This window comes from Falco rusticolus, chromosome 1 (genome assembly GCF_015220075.1).
Source record: "Falco rusticolus isolate bFalRus1 chromosome 1, bFalRus1.pri, whole genome shotgun sequence".
Classification (NCBI taxonomy): Eukaryota; Metazoa; Chordata; class Aves; order Falconiformes; family Falconidae; genus Falco; species Falco rusticolus.
Genome location: NC_051187.1, coordinates 42134781 through 42155831, shown reverse-complemented (window position 1 = coordinate 42155831; position 21051 = coordinate 42134781). Strand labels below are relative to the sequence as shown.

Below are 21051 nucleotides of genomic sequence, written 5' to 3'. Positions count from 1 at the left end.
TAGCTAAATGCTGTATTGGTTAAAAATCTTCTCTTCTTATTGACAGCCAGCATCGTTTGCTTCTGATAGACACTCCTCTGCATAACACGCTGATGGAGTTGTGGACCATGGTACATTTTCTGATTCCGGGAATTTCCAGACCTTATTTAGATTTTCCAGTAAAAGCAGCTAATGAGGAGAACCAGGATTATTGCCATAAACTGGTCATCAGGTTACACAGAGTATGTTGTCTTTTTTTCTCATCTGTCCTACTACAGTAGTTAAGCTGTTTGGGGGGGTGGGGAAGGGGAAGAAATGAAAAGATGTGGTTCAACTCAAAATTCCTGGCCTTCCTTAATACTTTATTCAGTTCAGACAGAAAGTCCTGCTGAAAGCAAGGCTTTCTGCTACCAGAATAGTATGGGGATTTCTTTTAAAAAATGATACAAGGCTCAGATTTTGAAGCATAACATGCAGAAATTAAAGAACAAATTAATGCCTATACAACTGTGTGCATAGCAGTATGATTATATATGGCATATGAGGTTTATCACGTCAAATATGTTAGGTGTGAATAGGTTTAGCTTCCTCTTGTAAACTGCATCTTTGAAGTGAGAATTTTTTCCCCCTCAATTACGCAATGTTTCAGATGATTCAGCCATTTATTTTGCGAAGATCAAAGAGAGATGTTGAAAAGCAGCTAACAAAGAAATACGAACATGTGCTAAAGTGTCGTCTTTCTAGTCGACAAAAAGCTATGTATGAAGATGTCATATTACAACCAGGGTAAGGAGTTAAAACAGTAAATAAAAAATGCTGTTATCTTTGGTACTTAAGCGAGATGATAAATGATTGTCATGGTTGGAAGTGTTTTAGTGTTCTGTTGAATTTTTCCTTTATGACCAGTGAAAAGAGTATGATTACGTTGTAAACTAAAATTGCTGGCAAGTGATGATGTGGGCCTAATGAAAAACATACATTTACCTCTGGAAATTAAAAATCAAGTTGTAAGGGTCAGCTTTGCACCTATTTTGTTTTAAAATTTGTCTAATGAGTGGCTCTTCGTTTCTTAAAGTCCAGGGTGTTTCTTCTCACACCCACCCTTTTCCCTGTGCTGTGATATCGGGTGGTTATTGATAGATGCAGAGATGGAACAGAAAAGAAAGGAATCCAGTAGAGGATAGGGACCTGGTTAGGTCATATTTGACTGTAAGGTAGTACTGGTCCTTAAGTTTCATGTTTCCAAATTTACATTTGGTACAGTGTTACTTAAAATGCTCTAGAAAGACCCAGGTAAAATCAAAGCTTGTTTTAAGACTTTTGCAAGACATACTACATTGCATGTTCTCACCCTGCTTATTTAGGGACATCTCCATAAAAGCTGTACTTAAATCAATGTATTTCTGTATAAATTATTTGGTAGAACACAAGAAGCCCTCAAAAGTGGACACTTCATCAGTGTTCTGCATGTCCTGATGCAGCTGCAACGGATTTGTAATCACCCTGATCTGATAAACCCCCGGCTTTCAAGTACCTCTTACGTATCAGAAACACTGGAATACAGAACTGCATCTCTGGTACTGAGTGCCCTAGAAAGGGATATTTGGAAGGTGGGTAGAAAAGTCAACTTTTTTTTCCTCTCTTACTGCCCTTGTAGAATGTCAGTACTTAATATTGTTTTCTTATACACATTGTAAGTGTACCTGGAGTTTATAAATAGAAGGAATTCACTATTCCATAACTGTGCCTACCAGGTGCGTACTTGCTGCATCTCTTTTTTTGTAATAGTAGTTTGAGCTTTTCAAGTGGCTTGTAATCAGTAATTTTTCGTTAACTACTTGGTCAAAGAGAAACGAGCTTTGATTTCATTGTACTTCTGTTTGCAGGAGTCTTGCAACACTGAAACCACTCTGGGTAGTGCAGTGCTTATTTATGGCATTCAGTAATTTTCTTTCTGCTTTCAGTACCTAAAGGAGAGCAAAACTTCCTCTTTTTCACATAAGAGTAAATGCTGATTCAATGACTTAAGTCAGTATGCTTCTGTCACTCCATTTGAATACTGCTATTTGTGTTACCACTAAAGAAGTAATCCCCATTTTGAGGTAATCATAGGAAATAATTGCAGTAGAGAGAAGTATGAATAATGGAGTGGGCAAGATGATCTTTTTGGTTATTATTGGTATCCTTCATATTTTTCTACTTCTAAATTATATGCAAGCCTTTATTGTTTGGCATTTGAGCTTGATAATCAACAAACACCTAAGAGTTCTACTTAATTCTTTGGCAATTGTGGTGTATGATGAATTGTTAGATGTGCCTTGCTTTGAATTCTATAACTGGCTAATGATTTCAAGTCCTTTTCTTTGTTGCTGATGCTTAAAATGAGACTATCGGTTTAAGATATATTTCCAAAGTTTCTAGACAGTTTTGGCTAATAATTAATAGTTTACTTTTTAAACTTCTGGCACTTATTTCAAGTTGAAAAGCAAAATATAGAAAGTGAATTCAGTATAGAACATAGAGAGGACTTAACTGTTTGGGTCATCACATAAAATAAACCTGATTTTACAATGTTCCTAGGAATCAGACCTGTCTCTCTTTGATCTCATTGGAATGGAAAACAAAATGACTCATTATGAAGCACAAATGTTGCCAAAACAAAAGGTTACTAGAAAGTTGATTGAAGAAATCTACAGCTCCCCTCCGCCACCGGCTAGGCCCAACCCAGTGAAACTCAAACCAAGCAGGTATGTACAACTACCCTCCTTTTAAGACAGAAGTGCAGGAGGAATATATAGCTTTGTTGTTATGTGTACAGAGTTCTGTCTGCATCTTTGGTAATGTGATTCACAGAAAACCTCAGGCTTGACTTTGTATTTTATTATTCTGTTGCTTTCTTGTTTACCCTTGAAAATAGGGAATCTATTTTAATAGTTTTTTTAAGGTGTACAATTCCACTTCAGGTTTTTTTTTTAATAATTTCCCATAGTTTTTATTTCACCAGCAGATGAATTTTATTCTTGGGGTCCTTGTTTATGGCAAATGAGTGTCGTTGTTTTGCAAAATGAACATGGAGATGATTCTTCAAGAGTAAACTGGACTTGCAGTGTTATAAGGGACATAGGAAGTTTTATAGCAGTAAATCTTTTAAGAGCATTTATCTCCTAGTGAAATAGTGATTTCAGAGTAACGTGAAATGTTTTTTCTGGTGCAGAGGAGCTGCTTGATGACCTGCTGGCATGTTGATGGCTCTCTGAAAATGATAGGAGCGTCCCATTCTTTTTCCAGATACTGGGCTAGACTCTTTAAGCTGTTTGCTGTCATTTTGGTGCATCCTGCATAAACTGGATGCACAGCAATGGAAGCTTTCTTCTTTCTTGGACTTAGCAAAACAGCTTTTGTTGGGGTCTGCAATGGGTTTGCAGACGAGTTAGTTGACTTCAAAGACTTAGCCGTGTACCTTTAAGACAGCCACAAACATGTCAGGTATGTGAACAGGATGTGAAGAACCGGAACTTAGAACTGCAGTGTACGGGCACCTACAGCTACGGCAAATAGCAAGCAAGAAGGACACAAAAACATACCAGGGTCTGACACCTGTACTGTCTAAGATATATAAGTAATTTGTATAAACAATAAAGGCCATTTTGTCATTTTGCCCGAACCCAGCCACGCACACATAGTGTGTTTTCAGTCCGCCTCAACCTGCGTCACCACAGGCTTTGTAGCATGTCTATGCATGAACTGTGCTGAAGTGATGGGTCTTGGCAGCTTCAGCCATTTGCGATAGAAAGATTAGCATCTGATGTGATTGGTTTATACTTTCCTCTGGTGATAGAAATTATTTTTAAAGGCTAAAACTGCTATCTTCCTGTAGGCTTTAACTTTTCATATTCTTTTCAGGTTGTTTCAACCTGTTCAGTACGGTCAGAAACCTGAGGGCAGGACTGTAGTTTTCCCAAGCACTCAAGTACAGCGCACGGTGACCACAGCGACAGTGACTCAGCAGGGACAGGTCCGAGGAAGATCACCCATATCTACGGTGTCTTCCAGTCAAGGTAAGGGAGCTGGTGCTAGGCTGGTTACCCGAACCTCTGTGTAGGCGGATAACAGCCAGCCTGTTAATAGAACTCCTTTTCCCTCCAGCTTAATCGTCTAGAATACTAATGGCTTAAAAATACCAACAGACTAATTGCCAGTAAATTGCCCGGCTAGTTTCTACAGTATGATCTGCTGGTATAATGCAAAACTAAGCTTTATGTAACCTAAGTGTTAGCTTGCGGAGTAAATATGGCACAGTTGGTATTTAAACCTCGATCGCGGGTAATGTTCTGTCAAAGACAGGGATGTACGGTCCTATTGTGTATTTATTTAACCTTTTATCGATGCTTTCCAAATCTGTAATGCTGTAAAGTAGGGTGGAGTAAGAGGCGTGGCTAAAAATCCCAGTCTGTAAGGACAAACTGTTCCTGTAGCTGTTTTAATATCCTGTTGGAAGGTTTCTTTTTAATGCAGGTTGTTTAAAAGAGTGGAGTTAAAACCTCTAACAGCTTGCACAAACAACCCTTATTGATTGCAGCCGCAGCAGCACAGTTTCAGACAACTCAGGCTTCCACCAGTGCTCCAAGACACCAGCCCGCAGCGACCTTCACCACAGCAACTAGCACAGCCCACCCTGTGAAACCGCGGGGCCAGACGCCCGCGCAGGCGCAGCCGCTGGGCCAGGCCCAGCCGCAGGCCCCCCCGCACCCCGTCCAACAGAGTGTGCTGCCTCAGAGGCTGGTACTCACCTCCCAGGCCCAGGCACGGTTGCCTAGTAAGTGGCCTCCCCTTTCAAGGTTTCTCCCACCTTTGTACTACAACGAGGTTAAGTTACTAGGCACCCTAAAATGTGTACAGAATCGTTGTTTTTTTTTCACTCTTCTGATTAGCCTTGCTCAGTACGTTGTTTATGACCAAGGAAAATCGAAAATTGGATAAGAAACAATAGAATTGCTGTGGACATACATTAGCGGTGTCAACTTAATCTCCTGTTTCTGCATGTTTCTTCTGCTGGCAAGACTTCCTTCAGACCAAATGTTTTAGCTCTGTCCTAATTATTCCTTTCATGTTAAACACTAATCCATCTGCTAAAGGCCTCTCTCGCAGAGAGGAGTGTCGCAACTGTTAGGCAGAGAAAAGCGATGAGGCTTTGCTTCAAGGTTGTATGTGCACTGCCTATTAGCATGTGTATAGAGTACTGAGCATTGATGTATTAATTTTATCTCTGGGGTAACGTACTGCCTTTACAAAAGCTAAATTTTCACACCGATATTTTCTCAATATCCTAAAGCGTAATGCCTAAATGCCTCTAACCTTTCTACATTTAAATTACAAAAAGCTTGGTCCTTGCCACTTTAAAGCTTTTTGGTTTGTCTAAGTGCAGATCACTGAATATAAATCATGTCTCATCAGCAAATTTCAGGCCATTTCAAACATGTATTTACAGTGCCACAGGTGTGAACATTTTTGCCTCTTCCTTAAACCTTCCTTCCTGCTCTTGAAAAGGCAGTGAGAATCACTTTGATGTCTATACTCGTTCTGTTACAAAGTGTCACATGAGTTTTCAGGTAGCTCTTAACTTTTTTGCTAATGAAAGTGGTAACTTCTAAAATGTTGATGTTCTTAACCTTTAAACAATCAGCTTTTTTCCAGTTTGTCCAACAAATACAGAAAGCAATACCTGCTTAACTTCTGTATGACACTTTTGATGCACTAAGTGTAATTATGCATGGAAGGCGCTTCAGCACCAGTGTACTAACCAAAACTTAGAATTGTGAATATTGAACAACCTGCCTCCCACTTTGTTGTGTGTGTTTTTTTGTTTTTTTTTTTTTAATGCCTGTTTCCCTCCTTAACAGGTGGTGAGGTAGTAAAAATAGCTCAGCTGGCTTCTATAGCAGGAGCACAAGGCAGGATCACTCAGCCAGAGACCCCTGTAACACTGCAGTTCCAAGGGAACAAGTTCACTTTATCACATAGTCAACTTCGCCAGCTCACTGCGGGGCAGCCCTTGCAGTTACAAGGTACTTGTTAAGGGAGTTTTCTGTTATTTAAGAGTGCTCATGTTTTGATATGGGCAGCGTGTTCCGTGTTGTTATACGTGAAGGAGGTTTCTCCATCCCCACTGCTCGTGCTGTTCTGTTCTACCTGTTCTCAGTGTGAGACAGGGGTAATAAGGTAGCTCTGTTTTGAAATATAAATACCTATCAAATGAAAGACATGGTTACTTTCTTTTTCTGTATTGTGTTTCAAGATTTTATTACTTTTTTTCACATTTTTTTCACATTTGTTTTCACATATGTACAATACAGCTAAAGTAAGGTGAGGCAGTATTTCAGATGCACTCCCTGATAGGCAGAAACAGACAAAACTGAGGATGTTTTTTGTTTGTTCTGAAATGGTGTAAATAAAACTTCAGGATTGGTGTACCTCTGAATTTTGGCTCAGGTATTACCCTGACCTGAATACTCTACTGACAGTATGTTTTGCCCCCAAATGTCCCTTGCTGGTGGTGTGTGTGTTGCCAAATTCAGGAGGACGTGGAAATCGTGACAAAATAGAGGGAATGCTAAGTGAGGACTTTTTTGGTTTGGCTTCATCTGAATTCCGTATAAAATACCTGGATTTAGAATGATAACTTTACAATGTGAAATACCTCTGTAACTGTGAAGACTTGGGTGTTTCCCTCCTGCCAGATATTAGGGAACTTTAAATCAGATTGACGTTAACGAACTTGTCTGGGAAAATTTAACACAGTTTGACACCATAATGATCAGTTTGTAACAGTAGTATCTTTTGCTAGAGAATACTAGTTATTCTTTCCTGCTCTGTCCAACTTCATTTTTTAAAAACTTCCCTTGCAGGAAGTGTTCTTCAGATTGTATCAGCACCTGGTCAGCAGTATTTGAGACCTCAGGGCCCAGTAGTCATGCAGACGGTTTCCCAAGCAGGAACTGTTCAGAACGCTCTGAATGCTTTAGGAAACCAGCATCAAGCAGGTGTCCCCACTTCCACAGCAGTCACGCAGCAAGGTAGGTTTTCTAGCCTGAAGAATTGTCTCTATCTAAACATTCAATTACTAAAATAACTGGTATGTAACTCCAAATTGTTGTAGACTTTAATTCTGTAAGGTGAGTTCAGCAGGAGGAAAACTATGAGGCAAATCCTTCTGATTTGTGCATGAGGTGTACTGGAATTTTAGATAATTTTTTAGTACAAACTTGGGAGAGCTTGAAACTGAATTCAATGTATAGAATTTTTTTACCAGTTGGGTCTTAGGTCAGATTTTTGTGGGAAGAAGTGAGCTTGAAATACTTTGTTATTTTTTGACAGGAAAGATCGGGGAGATTATTTCTTATACTGACAGAATGTCCCACAGTTTTCTCCATTTTTCCACATTGATTTTGCTCTTATCTAATTTTCTTTACTTCTCTGTCTAATCAAGTACTTTTCCCTTTCCTTCTGCAAGTACTGCCTAGGCTTTTGGTGCCTTGCTGCAAATGTGATCAGTTCCTTGCTTACAACCACAATCAAGATGTTGATCAAAAACCAATACAGAAATTGCTGTCTAGGATGCATTTACAACAGAACAGCAGATTGTTAAATGATGATAAATGCAATGCTAGGAATTCATTCTGTGGAAATAGCCATCTGCTATACTTTTCTCTGGATATAAACCATTCCCTCAAAACAGACTATTTACTGCTCCTTTTTGATGTATTAATGTGCCCTTGAAGTTCCTATTTTGACTTTCTGAAGAGTAAACATCTCATCATAAAAAGGGGAGAGGGAGCTTCAACAGCCTCCTGGTTCTTGAGAGGTAAAGGATTTCTGTCATAGTTTGGAAGATCTGTGGCTCAAATGTTTCACCCTCCAGCTCTGATTACATTCAGGTGCTCCTGATATGGCCACAGTTCAGGATGAAAATAGATGTAAGATTTCTACAAAACCTCATGCATCTTACTAATCTCATGATGGTAAAAAGAGAGCTCCATTAAAAGCAATAATAACTGAAGTACTGTTTCCAATTGATAAAAGAAAACTATTATTTTTGCTGTTCATCTTTGGAGGAAGATGTAAAGCATATTGAAAATACTTATTTTGGCTTTCTGAATTTTGGATAAAATGCCAAATAAATTCCATTGCTTTGCGTGATTGTAAACTAATTGCTGGGCTCTTGCATAGCTGTGTAGTGTAATTGGATTTATGGTGGCTGTCTGTATGAGCTTGTTTATAATTAGAATGCAGAAAGGCAAAGCTTAAACGTCTGTACCCCTTGGAGTCTATTATTCTTAATGTAAGGGCTGGCACCTGCTGGATAACTTGAATGCAGTTCTTCGGGGGTGCATTGACTTGCCTCCAAGTACGGTTTCAGTGACTAGTGGAGGGTTGTGCTACTTTTCTAGAACAAATAATCAGTGCTGCTGAGCGATGCATTCTGGCTGGGGTAGGAACCTATATATCCTGTCAAGAGAGTGACTGCTGCACAGTTAGGCTGCTAGTACGTGAATGGTATTACTGTTTTTTCGATTAGTTTACTTGAGTGTAATGTTCTTACAGTTTAGTTAGCTGTCTGGGAAAACATCTGTGAGTGGTTGAATTCGCAAGAATGCTTCTGTGAGATTCCATCATACAGTTTCATCAGTTTGTAGATACACTGAATTCATGTGTCTTCTGAAAAATCTTAAATTATTTGTTTAAGACAAATTAGAACAATCTTTTCCTGATTTAGAGTGCAGTTTCTAAATGTTAATACCTATTGCCCTATACATGACATTTTGAATGCAGCAGGTCTTTGTGCAAAGTAAAAGTAAAATTCCATTGGTTTATCTTGGATTTTTGTGAAAATGTTAGTGTAAATGTCAGATGTATGTTGTGTAACAAAGTACAGATTTGCAATACTAAGTGGACATTTAGACTAAAAATTTGTCTGCAATTATGATGTGTTACAGCTATGAAATGTCTACTTACTGAAAATAATAAATGAAACCAGTCTTCAGAAGAATAAATATGTAAACACAAGGTTTATCCTCAGTTTGTATTCCAGGTAGAACTGCAGTTACTAATTTGTCATCTGGTGACATGGGATCAGCATTAAAACCAGCACCTACACTTGGACAATCGCAGGTACTTAATTTTTATTTTCTTACGGAAACACAACTTTTTAGGATTGATACTAAATCCGTGTAATAGTTGGAAGTTATAATTTACAAAGCTGGCATAAATTAGGAACTGAGATGATTACAGAGTAGGTAAACCCCCCAAATTTTGTTAGTGTTTAGACAGATCCGATGTATTTTCATCTGTAATCCGTAGTTTAAAATAAATTCTGTTGTATATAAGAGCTAACAGCTTGCTTGTGCTGTGGGTAGCAGCAGGTTCTTGTAACCGTAATATATTGTAGTTATGTAGTAATGCATAAATAACAGAATCATAAGATTTTCTGTGTTTTGAACACAAAGGCAGTTGGGCAAGTTTTAGTAGATTTATAATCTTAACAAATTTTTAGATAAGACAACTCAAGCAACCTATAAAGCATAGGGAAACATCAAGTATATGTTAAACTGTGCAAGAACCTGCACCTTGTCAATATTGATTGAAAGGTCTCAGATATGAATGATTTATTTTTATTTCCAAAACTATGAAAATATACTTTTAAAAAAGGAAGAAGACACTAAACCAAGATAGAATTGACTCTTTAATATGAATTGAATTTAGGTATAGTGTTCAAATTTTATCTGAAATTTACACCTTTTGTGATTTGTCTAAGTAGTTGCTATAATCTAGGATGTCGGTGCTATAAAGCACACAGTACTCTGATCCCGATAGCTTCATTATAAAGAAACTCAGATTTCTAAGTGATTGTGATGAGCAGCAAATGTTTTGTTTAACTTTTCTTGGTGAAGGAAACATACGAAGAAAAGAGCCGGCTTTTGAAGGAGCGCCTGGACAGAATATTTTCTGGCAATGAGCGCCGTTGTTCACGGGCCCCGATGTATGGCAGAGACTTGCTGAGTGTTTGTTCTTTGGCTGGTGGAAGGAGGCCCTCTCAGCCGTCTTCCCATGAAATCAACAGTTGGAGGTGGGCTGGCTTTGTGAACTGTTGCCTTTCTTCAAGTGCCTCTGGAGGCCCAAGTAACCCCTTGCAAGAAATGATCCTGACTTTGGTTCAGCAACAAGAATCTCTGAAGGATGTTGTTAACAGGTAACGTGTGACTGCCTTGTAAGTCTTTGCCACATTTAGTTATTTTTAAACACTCCTTTTCAAAAAAGCTTCTGTTCACGAGCTTGTTAGATTCAGACTGATTTATTTAGCAGTAAATGATGTGCAGTATGAACATAAAAAGTAACAGTCACTTCTGTTTCTTTTAGGATCTTCTTAATAAGAGTTTTCAGTGCTCATTCCTAATATTTCAAGCCCAAAATCAGCTGACCATACTTCAGCTTACATTGTTATGCTTTGGATTTACTTCTGATTTATACCTTTTGGACCCAACTAATAAGACACAGAGATATAGGCAAAAGGTAGTTTGGTTAAACCTGATGTTTAGTGGACTTTGTGCAGAGCAATAACTGCAGTATTCTGGAAACATGAAATGCAACTGGAAGAACTCGAACTTTTTTGAGTTGCTTTTACTAAGTTTGGTATGATGGGTGTTTTCTTGTGTTTGAGCTCCAGTGACTGAATACAGTGGTCACAGTGCAAAAACCTTAACAGAAGCTATCATCAAAGCAGACAAAAAAAACCCCAAAAAGCAAAGGGAGATAGAGAATATTAACACTTTGAAGGCGTGCAGTGTTTACTGTGTCACTTTGTTAAAGTAGTTGGGTAATAGTGTGAAGGTTGTCAGGCTTAAAATTATTGCTGCAGATGATAATTTTGTGTGTAACTTTTTAAACTGGTATTCCCTTGTTTTGATGCTTTTCACAGGGCTCTCTTCGTGTTGCCAGCTGCAGTTGCTGCTCCTCCATGTTTGTATGTGGCAAATCCTCCCCCCTCATATAGTCACAGACTGAAACTCCTTAAGCACAGTCTTAGGCAGAAGGCAGCTCCGCACTTGCATCAGTTGCAACAGATTACAACTCCTCACTTGCTGCAGTTCCCTGACCTCCGGCTGGTGCAGTATGACTCAGGTAAAGGAGGACATTTGGGGATAATACTTCAGTAATTTCCTGCTGCACAGGAATGGGATTTCTGTATAAAAACATTATTGGTTTTTGTCTTTGAAATATAGGAAAATTAGAAGCTCTTGCTGTCTTGCTTCAGAAGTTGAAATCTGAAGGGCGCCGTGTGCTGATTTTGTCACAGATGATTCTGATGTTGGACATACTGGAATTGTTCCTGAATTTCCATTTCCTCACATTTGTGAGGATTGATGAATATGCTAACCATGAACAACGGCAGGTAAGTCTGCCCTAACAGTTGTCCACTGGTACAGCAATATGTGCTGCTCAGGCTTTTATGCGCTACAGCAGGGGAAGGAAATTTGCCTTGTTCCTTACTTGTTTTGACACACCTAACTTGTTTTTGTCTGGTTTTTGTTAGGCTGTAGTGAATTTGGTTTGGTATTTTTATCTTGGTGTGTGGTTTATTTACTCCTTGCTGATTTGTTTTTGTAGGAGCTGATGAAAATTTTCAACAGAGACAAGCGCATCTTCTGTGCCATCCTTTCCTCTCACAGTCGTTCCACTGGAGTCAGTCTTGTTGAGGCAGACACTGTTGTGTTCTACGACAACGATCTAAACCCAGTGATGGATGCAAAAGCTCAGGAATGGTGTGACAGAATTGGGAGATGTAAAGATATCCATATATACAGGTGATGGTTACAGATCCAACTGCTCTTTAACATGCTTTAATGTAAGGTTAATCCAGAAGGTGCTACTCTATGATCTGAAATAAAGTGGAAACTGCTGAAAACTTCATCTCACTTCAATAAAAAGGTGCCAGGTTATCATATGAAAATGTATTCTGTCTTAACACCAGATGTAATGAATGAATTATACCTGCATGGGGTTTTTTATGTTAGTTTACATGGGGTTTTTTTAAGTGAGATGTTTTTTGATTTTTTTTTCTATTTTATTTTATTTCTAAGTTATACTAATTGTTAAAAGAAAGCTTGTAAGTAGAGGTGGTAGCAGTATGTGTTGTGTTCTGGGCCTGTACCAGAACTAAAAAAACCCCCCAGAAACCACCACATTTTAAGAGTTCATTGTTACTTTCTAAGGGCAATTTCCTTTTTTGTTTCTGAAAGCTGTTTTGGAAATGACTTATCAGATTTCTATTACTTTTCTCTTTTTTTTTCTTTTTTTTTGTTTAGGCTTGTCAGTGGTAATTCTGTGGAAGAGAAGCTTTTGAAAAATGGCACAAAGGACTTGATCAGAGAAGTAGCTGCTCAGGGAAATGACTATTCAATGGCCTTTTTAACACAAGTAAGTTAATATTCAAAATGTTGAAATACCTGTATTGCAATGTTTAATAAATTTAAGCATTTGTGTTGGAGAGTTTAATAACTGTTCAGCAGCCATCTGTTTGGGCTAGAATTGGTAGGTAGGTATATTAAATTTCATGATTGCTTGAACTCTAGGTGTTAGGGCCACATTCTCTCAAAGGCTTTTCATCTGCTTTTGTTCTGTTATCTGCATAGTGATGCACAGGCATCACCTAAGTGACTTAATATATTCTGATTTCTTGCACCTTGCTGCAAAATTCTGTAAAGCTTCTAAGGATGAAGGTTTCAACAACTTCAAAAGCATGAAATATAAAGTTTTGGTATTTAATGAGTTAGGCGCTCAGTTGCTCTTCTGAAGATGCACCAGACAGCGACTGCAGTGATGAAGCTAGTCCGTTCCCTTCTGGAGCTCCCAGTATGGTGGTGCAGGATGAGACTTTCTATTTCTGACTTCCCTATAAATGAACTTTCAACACTTTCTTGTAGGGCTACAGAGTAGAACAGAAAGTTCAGAAGAGAAAATGGAGAATTTTCCAGAAATGACAGATAGAGGTTTATTTCTTCTTTAGTCAGTCCATAGTTTATAAGGTCACTTGAACCTGAGCTAATTCAAAGTTAAATAAAACAATAGAATGATCCTGAAAGCTGAATGTAATTATTTGTTTTTTTTCCTTTTACTTACCAAGCAAACAATTCAGGAGTTATTTGAGGTTCATTCTCCTATGGAGGATTCTGGATTTAGAGTGAAAGCGGAAGAATTTGTAGTACTTTCTCAAGAGCCATCTCCAGCAGAAAATATTTCACCTAAAGTTGCAAGACCATTCATAGAGGTAATTATTAATGCGTGCCTTAAAGATACGACTGTGCAACATTAGTATTAAACAGCTGCCTTATCTTTTTTTATTTGGGTAAATTCTGTCAGTCTCTTTGTGGTAGTTTTATGTTATTTTCCATGTAACAAAACTTTCCAAAGCCCAGAGATTTGTTATATGCTTTCTGGGAGCTCTTTCTCTTGCCTCAGCAGAGACTTATGCCAGAAATTTGTGTGGGATTTCAGTGAACTTCTGATGTGGTTTCTTTCAATACTTTTGAAGTCTTCATTATTTTTAAAATATGTCTTTCTGAAAGGCTCTCAACAGTATTGAACAAGAGGATGAGGAGTCAAATGATTGCATACAAGAAATAGGATCCGAGTCAAGCATGGAACCTTTAATCTCGGAGCTCTGTGAGACAAAATACAATGAAGAGCCTTCGCAGCTGCAGGAACTAGTTGCTGTTGTGGATCAGGTACCATGACTTTCCATGAACATTTAGCTAAAAATTAATATTTAGTTCAAATATAGTTCAATTTCTTTGCAGTCTGGCCTTAGAACAACTTTTTGTCTATGGGATTCATACTCCAATTAAATGGATGTCAGATCTCCTGCTGACTTAAGATGTTAGGGTGTTTATTTTTAAGGAGGACTTTGATACACTCCCCTTCAGTTTTCTTTTATTATCCTCAATATTAACTTTTTTTTCCCTTGATACGTTTTCTCAGCTTACTCCAATTGAGAAGTATGCTTTGAATTATTTAGAGCTCTTCTACGTTTCAGTTGATGAGAATGAGCCACGATTGAATGAGGTAAAACAACACATCTTTCTTTTCCATGTTCTGTCACAGTATGTACAAGCAGGGTTATATTTTCAGTGTGAAGTGGAAGTTTTTTCCAATGACGTGGTATATATCATAGGTACTTCTGTGATCTTCTCTTGCTCTACTTTATGAACACCGGAATGCCTTACAGAGAGCTTATTATTTTGGGATTCTCTTGGTTTAAGCAGATGTCAGTTCTTAATTTTGTTTCTATAAAATGGGAGTGACATTCTTCAGCACAGCTCAGCAAATATTTGTTGTACTCCATCGTTAGCTGGGGAAAAAAATTCTTTCATTTCAGTGAGCCTGCTTATTTGGGTAAAGGAGCTGTGTTCTGGCTGTCTGGATTGTTTGACTGAAATTCTGAGCTTGCTTTAATTTGAGGGTTTAAAGAGCCTCAACAGAGACCAAAAAATCTGTTCTAAATGATTGTGAAAGTGTCTGTTAAGAAATTGTTGTAAGATTTCTGTGCCTGAAAATGTCGAAGTTCAAGGAGTTTGTCCATAAAAATACAGATCGATAACTTCTAATCCAGTGTCTGTTATTGCATAAAGTTTATAAGGAGTTTGACTTTCATCTAGATGGAATTGAAAACTGCAAAGAAAGCATGGGAAGTCCAGCACATGAAGGAGTTAAAGGAAAAAGAGCAAAAAATGCTTTGGGAGGATGAAGAGGAACTTCTAACCTACACTCGGGAGGATGCATACAACAAAGTAATTTCTGATTAGTATTGTTTTTCTTAATAGATACATTACAATATTCTGAGAATATCTTTTCCTTCAGAGTTCAGTTGGATCATTTGAATTGTATTCTCTTATTGCTCTGTAGGAGTATGTCTATGAAGGCCCAGATGGACAAACTGAAATAATGCCAGTAAGTAAAAGTAACACCACATGGCCTAAAGAGGCACTTTTTTTTTTTTTAAACATAAAATCTGTAGAAAGTTGATAACTGCAGTAACTACAAACTTTGTTCTGTGCAGCTTTGGACTCCTCCCACTCCCCCTCAGGATGACAATGATATCTACATAGATTCTGTTATGTGCCTGATGTATGATACCACCCCTATTCCAGAATCAAAGTTGCCTCCAGTGTATGTCAGGAAGGAGCGTAAACGACACAAAACCGATCCATCTGGTAAGCGTTTGTTCAGAACTGTCCTGAGATTTATTGCTGAGCTGAAAAAATCAGTTGTTTTTTTCATACTTCCTGCATGTCTCGTCCAGTAAAGATCAAATTTGCAGGTTTGAAGAGATGAAAAATCTGTTTCACTGCTGTCTTGAAGCAATACAACCGCTGGAAGCCCCCGTTCTTACAGTGTGTCTTTCTATTTAGATATACGGGTGTTTTTGAAAGGACAACTTTAGAAAACAGCCATTCTGTTATATGAGTTAGGACAAGGCTGATCTTACTTTATACTAGGCTGTGTTGAGTTACCAACAGTACGCTTTTAAGAGGCAGTGGGGAATACGCTGTACACAAGTAGGAGCATTTTGTGTCTGTAAGTAGCAGAGGAATCAAAGAATGGGAGTAACTTTTACCAAAATTTTACCAAAAAATGTGTTTTTTCTTTTGTCTTAGCTGCAGGTAGGAAGAAAAAGCAACGTCATGGAGAGGCAGTTATTCCACCTCGTTCACTTTTCGATAGAGCAACTCCGGGAATGTTGAAAATGCGCCGAGAGGGCAAAGAGCAAAAGAAAAACATCTTGTTAAAACAACAAACACAGTTCGCAAAGCCTTTGCCAACCCTTGTCAAACCAGCTGCTGAAGCTGGACAGGATAATCCAGAGTGGTTGATAAGTGAAGACTGGGCACTTCTGCAGGTCAGATGATCCCTGCGCTTTCTGCTGTGATTTATTGTGTTTTTGCTTCTAATTTCAGAAATGGCTTTTTCTGCACTTCTCTCTCTTCAGGGTTATTTCTAATTCTTAATGGCTAGTTTGGCATTTGCTGACATAACTCAGAACAGATTGCCTATCTTTGTGCTCCTCTAAGGGTAAATTAAAGGTTAAACTACAAAAGGCACAATTAAGTCCCATTTTTGTTGTAGAGATCACTTACTGTTGTGTCTCAGATTAGCTGTGCTGGCTGGACAGTGGATAACGCAGCTAAGGCTCTCCCCACCTGTGAGAAGAGAGCAGTAGTGGAATGGCAGCTCTCTGTTCCTCTTTCACCAATCTCCAAGTGTTTTTGTGCCTGTCAGTCTGCGTAATGGCATTTTATGCTCATTTATTCTCTGTCAGCATAGGTGAACCCATAGCCTGAGCCCAAAGCTATCTGTATCATTGTAGTAACAGTGTGTGGACACATGCAGATAAGGGTAGGTTTGGAAGATTGCAATGATTTGTCATCTGAAGCTTTTGTACTTTTATCTTTTGTAGGCAGTGAAGCAGCTGCTGGAGCTTCCTTTAAATCTTGCTGTTGTATCGCCAGCACACACTCCCAATTGGGACCTTGTTAGTGATGTTGTTAATTCATGCAGCAGAGTCTATCGCTCACCAAAACAATGCCGAAACAGATATGAAAATGTCATTATTCCAAGGGAAGAAGGAAAGGTGAGTTGACATAGAATGATGCGTCTTTTTTTTTACCTTAAGTTTGTAGAGTTTTTTTTCCTTATCTCTGTAAACACTTGATTTTTGTTAAATGTTTCAACAGTGTAAATAAATAACTTTTAAAAGATTATAAAATTATCCTCATCAGGATTTCCACTTATTTTATGTGATTTCTGTGAAAAGAAAAAGCACCTGAACGAAATCTTCCACAAAAGATCATCTAACTTTCCTTCTTATTTTACAGCTAATGTACGAAGCTAATCCTAAAAAGAAGACAAAAAGTATTTATAAGGTGTGCATTGGTATTCTTTCAAAATCAAATCTAGACACTGTGGTATTTAGCAGCAATGGAGGTGGGCAGATAATTCATATGAGATCCATGTCGAGTGTTACTTGAGTTCTGAAACATTAATTAAAATTCCAAATTTATTTTTCCTTTCTTTGTTGATACAGTGGATTGACACCAGACTTCAGCTTTTGGATTTGATAGATAAATTTTAAGTCATGCACAAAGTTTGTGATTTCACTTAAACTGTAGTGGGTATTTTTCCACCTAACAACAACCATGTAACTTATCTTGATTGTTATGATGGTACTTAAGATCTTTAAGAATGTACTTCATGCTAGAGTCTAAGTGGATTACAAATATATAGTGAATTTAATGCTTGAAGCACCTTTTAGTAAATGTGGATGATAGTATGCTACAGAAACAAAAATAAATTCCATGATTATAAACAACTTCTTCCAAACCACACAGCAATTTAATGGCAGAACTGATTAGACAATCTAGAACTTCCGACTGTAGTCCCATTCTCTGACTAATAAGCAGGTTTGTCCCTGACTGGCAGTTTCTGCTTAGGAGAAGCCAAATGTTAGAATGGCATGGTGTGCTGAATGTTAACATAGCTTTGTTGGGAGAGCAGTGCAGTGATGGTTTTATTTTATTATGTGCGCTATGCATAACTATAAACTAATGGGCTCTTGGTTTGGGTACTGAATTAAACTTGCGAAATCTAAACTAAAGCAAAGATTCTTTTTCAAATTAGAGTTTGCTATTTTGTATGTCCCCAAGTGCTGATGCCAGTGTGACCGTGAGAACTGCTCCTTATTTTGCTCTTTCTTTATATATTTCCCATAGTTTTGTGTAACAGTAAGTTATCAGTGGCACAAGGCAGAAACCAGTCTGTGATAGCTATGTTGGAGTACGTTTTTAAATAACCTACAAGCGCACCATGTGTTTAGACAGAATGCCGTGTGGGTGTGTTCGCAATTGAAAGTTGGTTTGTTTTCATTTTTTAGACTAAAAACAGTCGCCCACTTCGTACCAATCAGATATACGCTCAAGATGAGGGTGCAACCCATACGCAACTTTATACTAATCACTTTGAGATGATGAAAATGATTGCAGGGAAAAGGAGTCCGCCTATCAAACCTCTGTAAGTTTAACTGGGATCATGCAATCTCCCTGTCTCCACAGATCTTCTGGAAACTGGAACTGTTTCCAGAACTTGCGGCTCAGTTATTTTACACTCTGTTTCAAACTGCTGTTCTGTTTCTCTGTTCTTGATCTCTTCCCTTGTGTCCTGGCCTCCTGTTACTGGAACACCTTCATAGTTCATGTGTTTGGGTTAGCTGTTACTCACTGTGTGAATTTGTTTTGTGTGATTAAGAGCAGAAGAGCACTCTGTTATTTTTGTTGGGCTTTTTTAGTCTAGTTTATGAACTACACTTTCCATTTGTCTGAATTGTAGATATTTTGATGTCTGTGCTGTTCAGTAGTACGTTGCTTTCTATGTATATTCCTGCAGTAACTTCTTCTCTACTCATTTAATATTTACTTTGAGTCTGTCTTAAAATGTCTGTCTATATGCAGGCTCCAGTACTGGTGGGAATATCATGTAAACTTCACCAAAACTGCAGTGCCATCTGCTAAAACATGTGAAATTAAATACTATTTTAAAGTTTTTTGTCTTCAGTAATACAGTTTTGCTCAATTTCAGACTTGGCATGAATCCTTTCCAGAAGAATCCAAAGCATGCATCAGTGCTTGCAGAAAGGTGGGTGCTCTCTGTCTTAAAGGAGTTCCGAATTGCATAAAAGAACTTTTTTCTTTTTTAAGCTTTTTTAACTTACTTTTAATGATTGTGTGCTTTGTCTTATCATTGTTTCTAGTGGAATCAACTATGATAAGCCACTTCCTCCAATTCAAGTTGCATCGCTCCGAGCAGAACGTATTGCAAAAGAGAAAAAGGTATGGTCTCCATCTCAGCTATACGTATGACTGCAGTAACTGAAAGACTAGACAACAGAGGAAGTATGAGAAAAGCTGCCTTCTGGGAGAAGTTTAGTCGTACAGTAGATACTATGAGCAGCTGCAAGTTGTTCACAAACTGGGGTTTAGATATCCAAGGTCCAAAGTGGGACCTTCCTTGGGCCTGTATTGTCACACTCATAGCTGTTGTTTAGAAGCATCTTTTTAGAAAATATATTAAAGACATGTAAAAACCTTGTTTTATTCTTGACCATTCTGTAGCCTTCTTTCATATATTATTCAGGAAGAGATACTTGTCCTTGCTCGTTAATGGTAAATCATTTGTGCTGTGCTCTAAGCCATATAACCATGAATATAGCTTGTAGTTTGAAAGTAGTTAGGTTGTGTAACTTGGAGTTAGAGAGTTATAGTGAAGACAGGTTAGTATGCTGTCTTTGTACACACACATATAATACATGCTTAGAATTAAAGGGGTTTTGTGTGTTGTTTTTGTTTTTAAAAAAATACATCCTGCTTGTCACATGGACTGTGAAGCTCACACTTTGATTTCCTAGGCTTTGGCTGAACAGCAGAGGGCACAGCAACAGACAGGTCCACAGCCTCAGCAGCAGCAAGCTGGCCAGCAGCAAGCCCAGCAACCAGCTGTGCAGCAAGCACAAGCCCAGCCTCAGCAGCAGGCTCAGGCACAGGTAGTTCAGCAGCCCCAGGCAGTCGTGCAGACTGCAGTAACTACTGTGGCCAACACGGCAGTATTGGTAAGAAAGGGAGGGCTTGGTGCCTCTGATGTAGTAACTTCAGTTCTGTGTGTACCCTATTTCCTTCCGTGTTTTATTTTCTCTGGAAAGTGAGAATTTTAGGTCAGTATAGCGAAATAAAAGCTATTTCTTTCTTTCTTTTTTGCTCATGTATTACGACTGTGTTGATATCATTGTAGCAATAGATCTCGGTATTCTGAGGTGGAAAACCACCATATCCTTTGCAAAGATGTTTTGCTTTTTTGAATTTAGGCTTTAATTTAATCAAGTCCGAGCAAATACATTTACACAGTCAGTGAACAGTGTTTATACAGACAACTTGGATAATAAAGAGAATGTAGCTGTAAGAGCTACTCTTGTTAAAGTAGCTTAAACCCCAAAGCTTTATTAATCTTTGCAAGGCAAGTGGAATGTTGCATCCTACAGGATCTACCATGGTTGTCTTATTGCAAATTGTGCAAAGTTTTTATGCCTTCCATATATCTAGAGTGTTTTAATGAATCTGATGACAGATCTGAGGCTTTTGTTTTTAGAGCAAATCGAATTTGCATACTACTGTGTGCAGGCAGTGGTGATTTTATTTTGCCTGTTGAAGGGGCAAACATGCTACAGCTTTTACAGAAAGAGACAGAGGATGGGTTCTGACCCATAAGTATTGCTGTGTATCTACTGCTCAGTGATGTTCATGTGTGAATAGTTGTCTCTGACGTGCCAGAGTAAGATACTGCTCCCTTCTTCTGCTAACAAGGATGTCAAATGACCAGTATTTACCAAACATTTGACTGGTCTCCCATTGCTCATTAGTGTGGCAGAATCCGAATACATGCATCCATTGTTGTTGATACGTAGAGTGAATGAACAGCTGTAGAAGTATCTGTGCATTTTATTGCGTTTTTCTTATTTTGTCACTTCTGGAATGCAGCACTGTGTTAAATAGTTAAACAGTAGAGTAAGAGCTATATTCAGTTTTACTGTTTTTCTGAACTGTTACCTCAATTGTCTTCTAAATAGGCGGGCACGATCAAAACAGCGGTTACGGGGACAAGTATACAGACTGGTAAGAAGACTTTATAACTAGATGTTGGAGATGCTAGAACATTCGAATTTTCATTTTTGGAATCTCACATTTAATCCTGGCTTGCTTTCCAGCTACAGTGAGTGGAAATGTCATAGTGAACACCGTTGCGGGAGTCCCTGCTGCTACCTTTCAGCCCATCAATAAACGTCTGGCTTCACCTGTTATGCCTGGAACGCTGACTGTAAGTACATTACATCGCTAGTTGTGTCCCTTGACTGATCTTGGCTGCATGTTTGTCAGCCTGTCTGCTTTCTTGTTTAGCTTTCCATGCTATCAGAAACTCTGC

General features: G+C 38.4%; 1 protein-coding gene across 14 annotated transcripts in view; it reads left to right on the top strand.

Moving 5' to 3' along the window:
* The window catches only part of EP400 (E1A binding protein p400), a 50061-nt gene that overhangs the window by 20897 nt on the left and 8113 nt on the right, over window positions 1–21051 (top strand). For 6 of the 14 annotated variants that reach the window (XM_037376666.1, XM_037376656.1, XM_037376647.1 and 3 more), the window contains 29 exons: window positions 47–221; window positions 629–765; window positions 1403–1589; window positions 2560–2726; window positions 3883–4037; window positions 4559–4795; window positions 5880–6044; window positions 6885–7052; window positions 9056–9147; window positions 9927–10225; window positions 10952–11154; window positions 11256–11425; window positions 11641–11837; window positions 12339–12450; window positions 13157–13300; window positions 13599–13757; window positions 14011–14094; window positions 14688–14819; window positions 14935–14979; window positions 15089–15242; window positions 15687–15928; window positions 16487–16660; window positions 16905–16952; window positions 17960–18096; window positions 18661–18717; window positions 18833–18911; window positions 19487–19687; window positions 20699–20744; window positions 20837–20946. In XM_037376666.1, the coding sequence (XP_037232563.1) occupies window positions 47–221; window positions 629–765; window positions 1403–1589; window positions 2560–2726; window positions 3883–4037; window positions 4559–4795; window positions 5880–6044; window positions 6885–7052; window positions 9056–9147; window positions 9927–10225; window positions 10952–11154; window positions 11256–11425; window positions 11641–11837; window positions 12339–12450; window positions 13157–13300; window positions 13599–13757; window positions 14011–14094; window positions 14688–14819; window positions 14935–14979; window positions 15089–15242; window positions 15687–15928; window positions 16487–16660; window positions 16905–16952; window positions 17960–18096; window positions 18661–18717; window positions 18833–18911; window positions 19487–19687; window positions 20699–20744; window positions 20837–20946 (4276 nt within the window). The remainder of the gene's footprint in view (window positions 1–46; window positions 222–628; window positions 766–1402; window positions 1590–2559; window positions 2727–3882; window positions 4038–4558; window positions 4796–5879; window positions 6045–6884; window positions 7053–9055; window positions 9148–9926; window positions 10226–10951; window positions 11155–11255; window positions 11426–11640; window positions 11838–12338; window positions 12451–13156; window positions 13301–13598; window positions 13758–14010; window positions 14095–14687; window positions 14820–14934; window positions 14980–15088; window positions 15243–15686; window positions 15929–16486; window positions 16661–16904; window positions 16953–17959; window positions 18097–18660; window positions 18718–18832; window positions 18912–19486; window positions 19688–20698; window positions 20745–20836; window positions 20947–21051) is intronic. The other 8 variants (XM_037376704.1, XM_037376697.1, XM_037376687.1 and 5 more) reach the window with 5 other exon arrangements.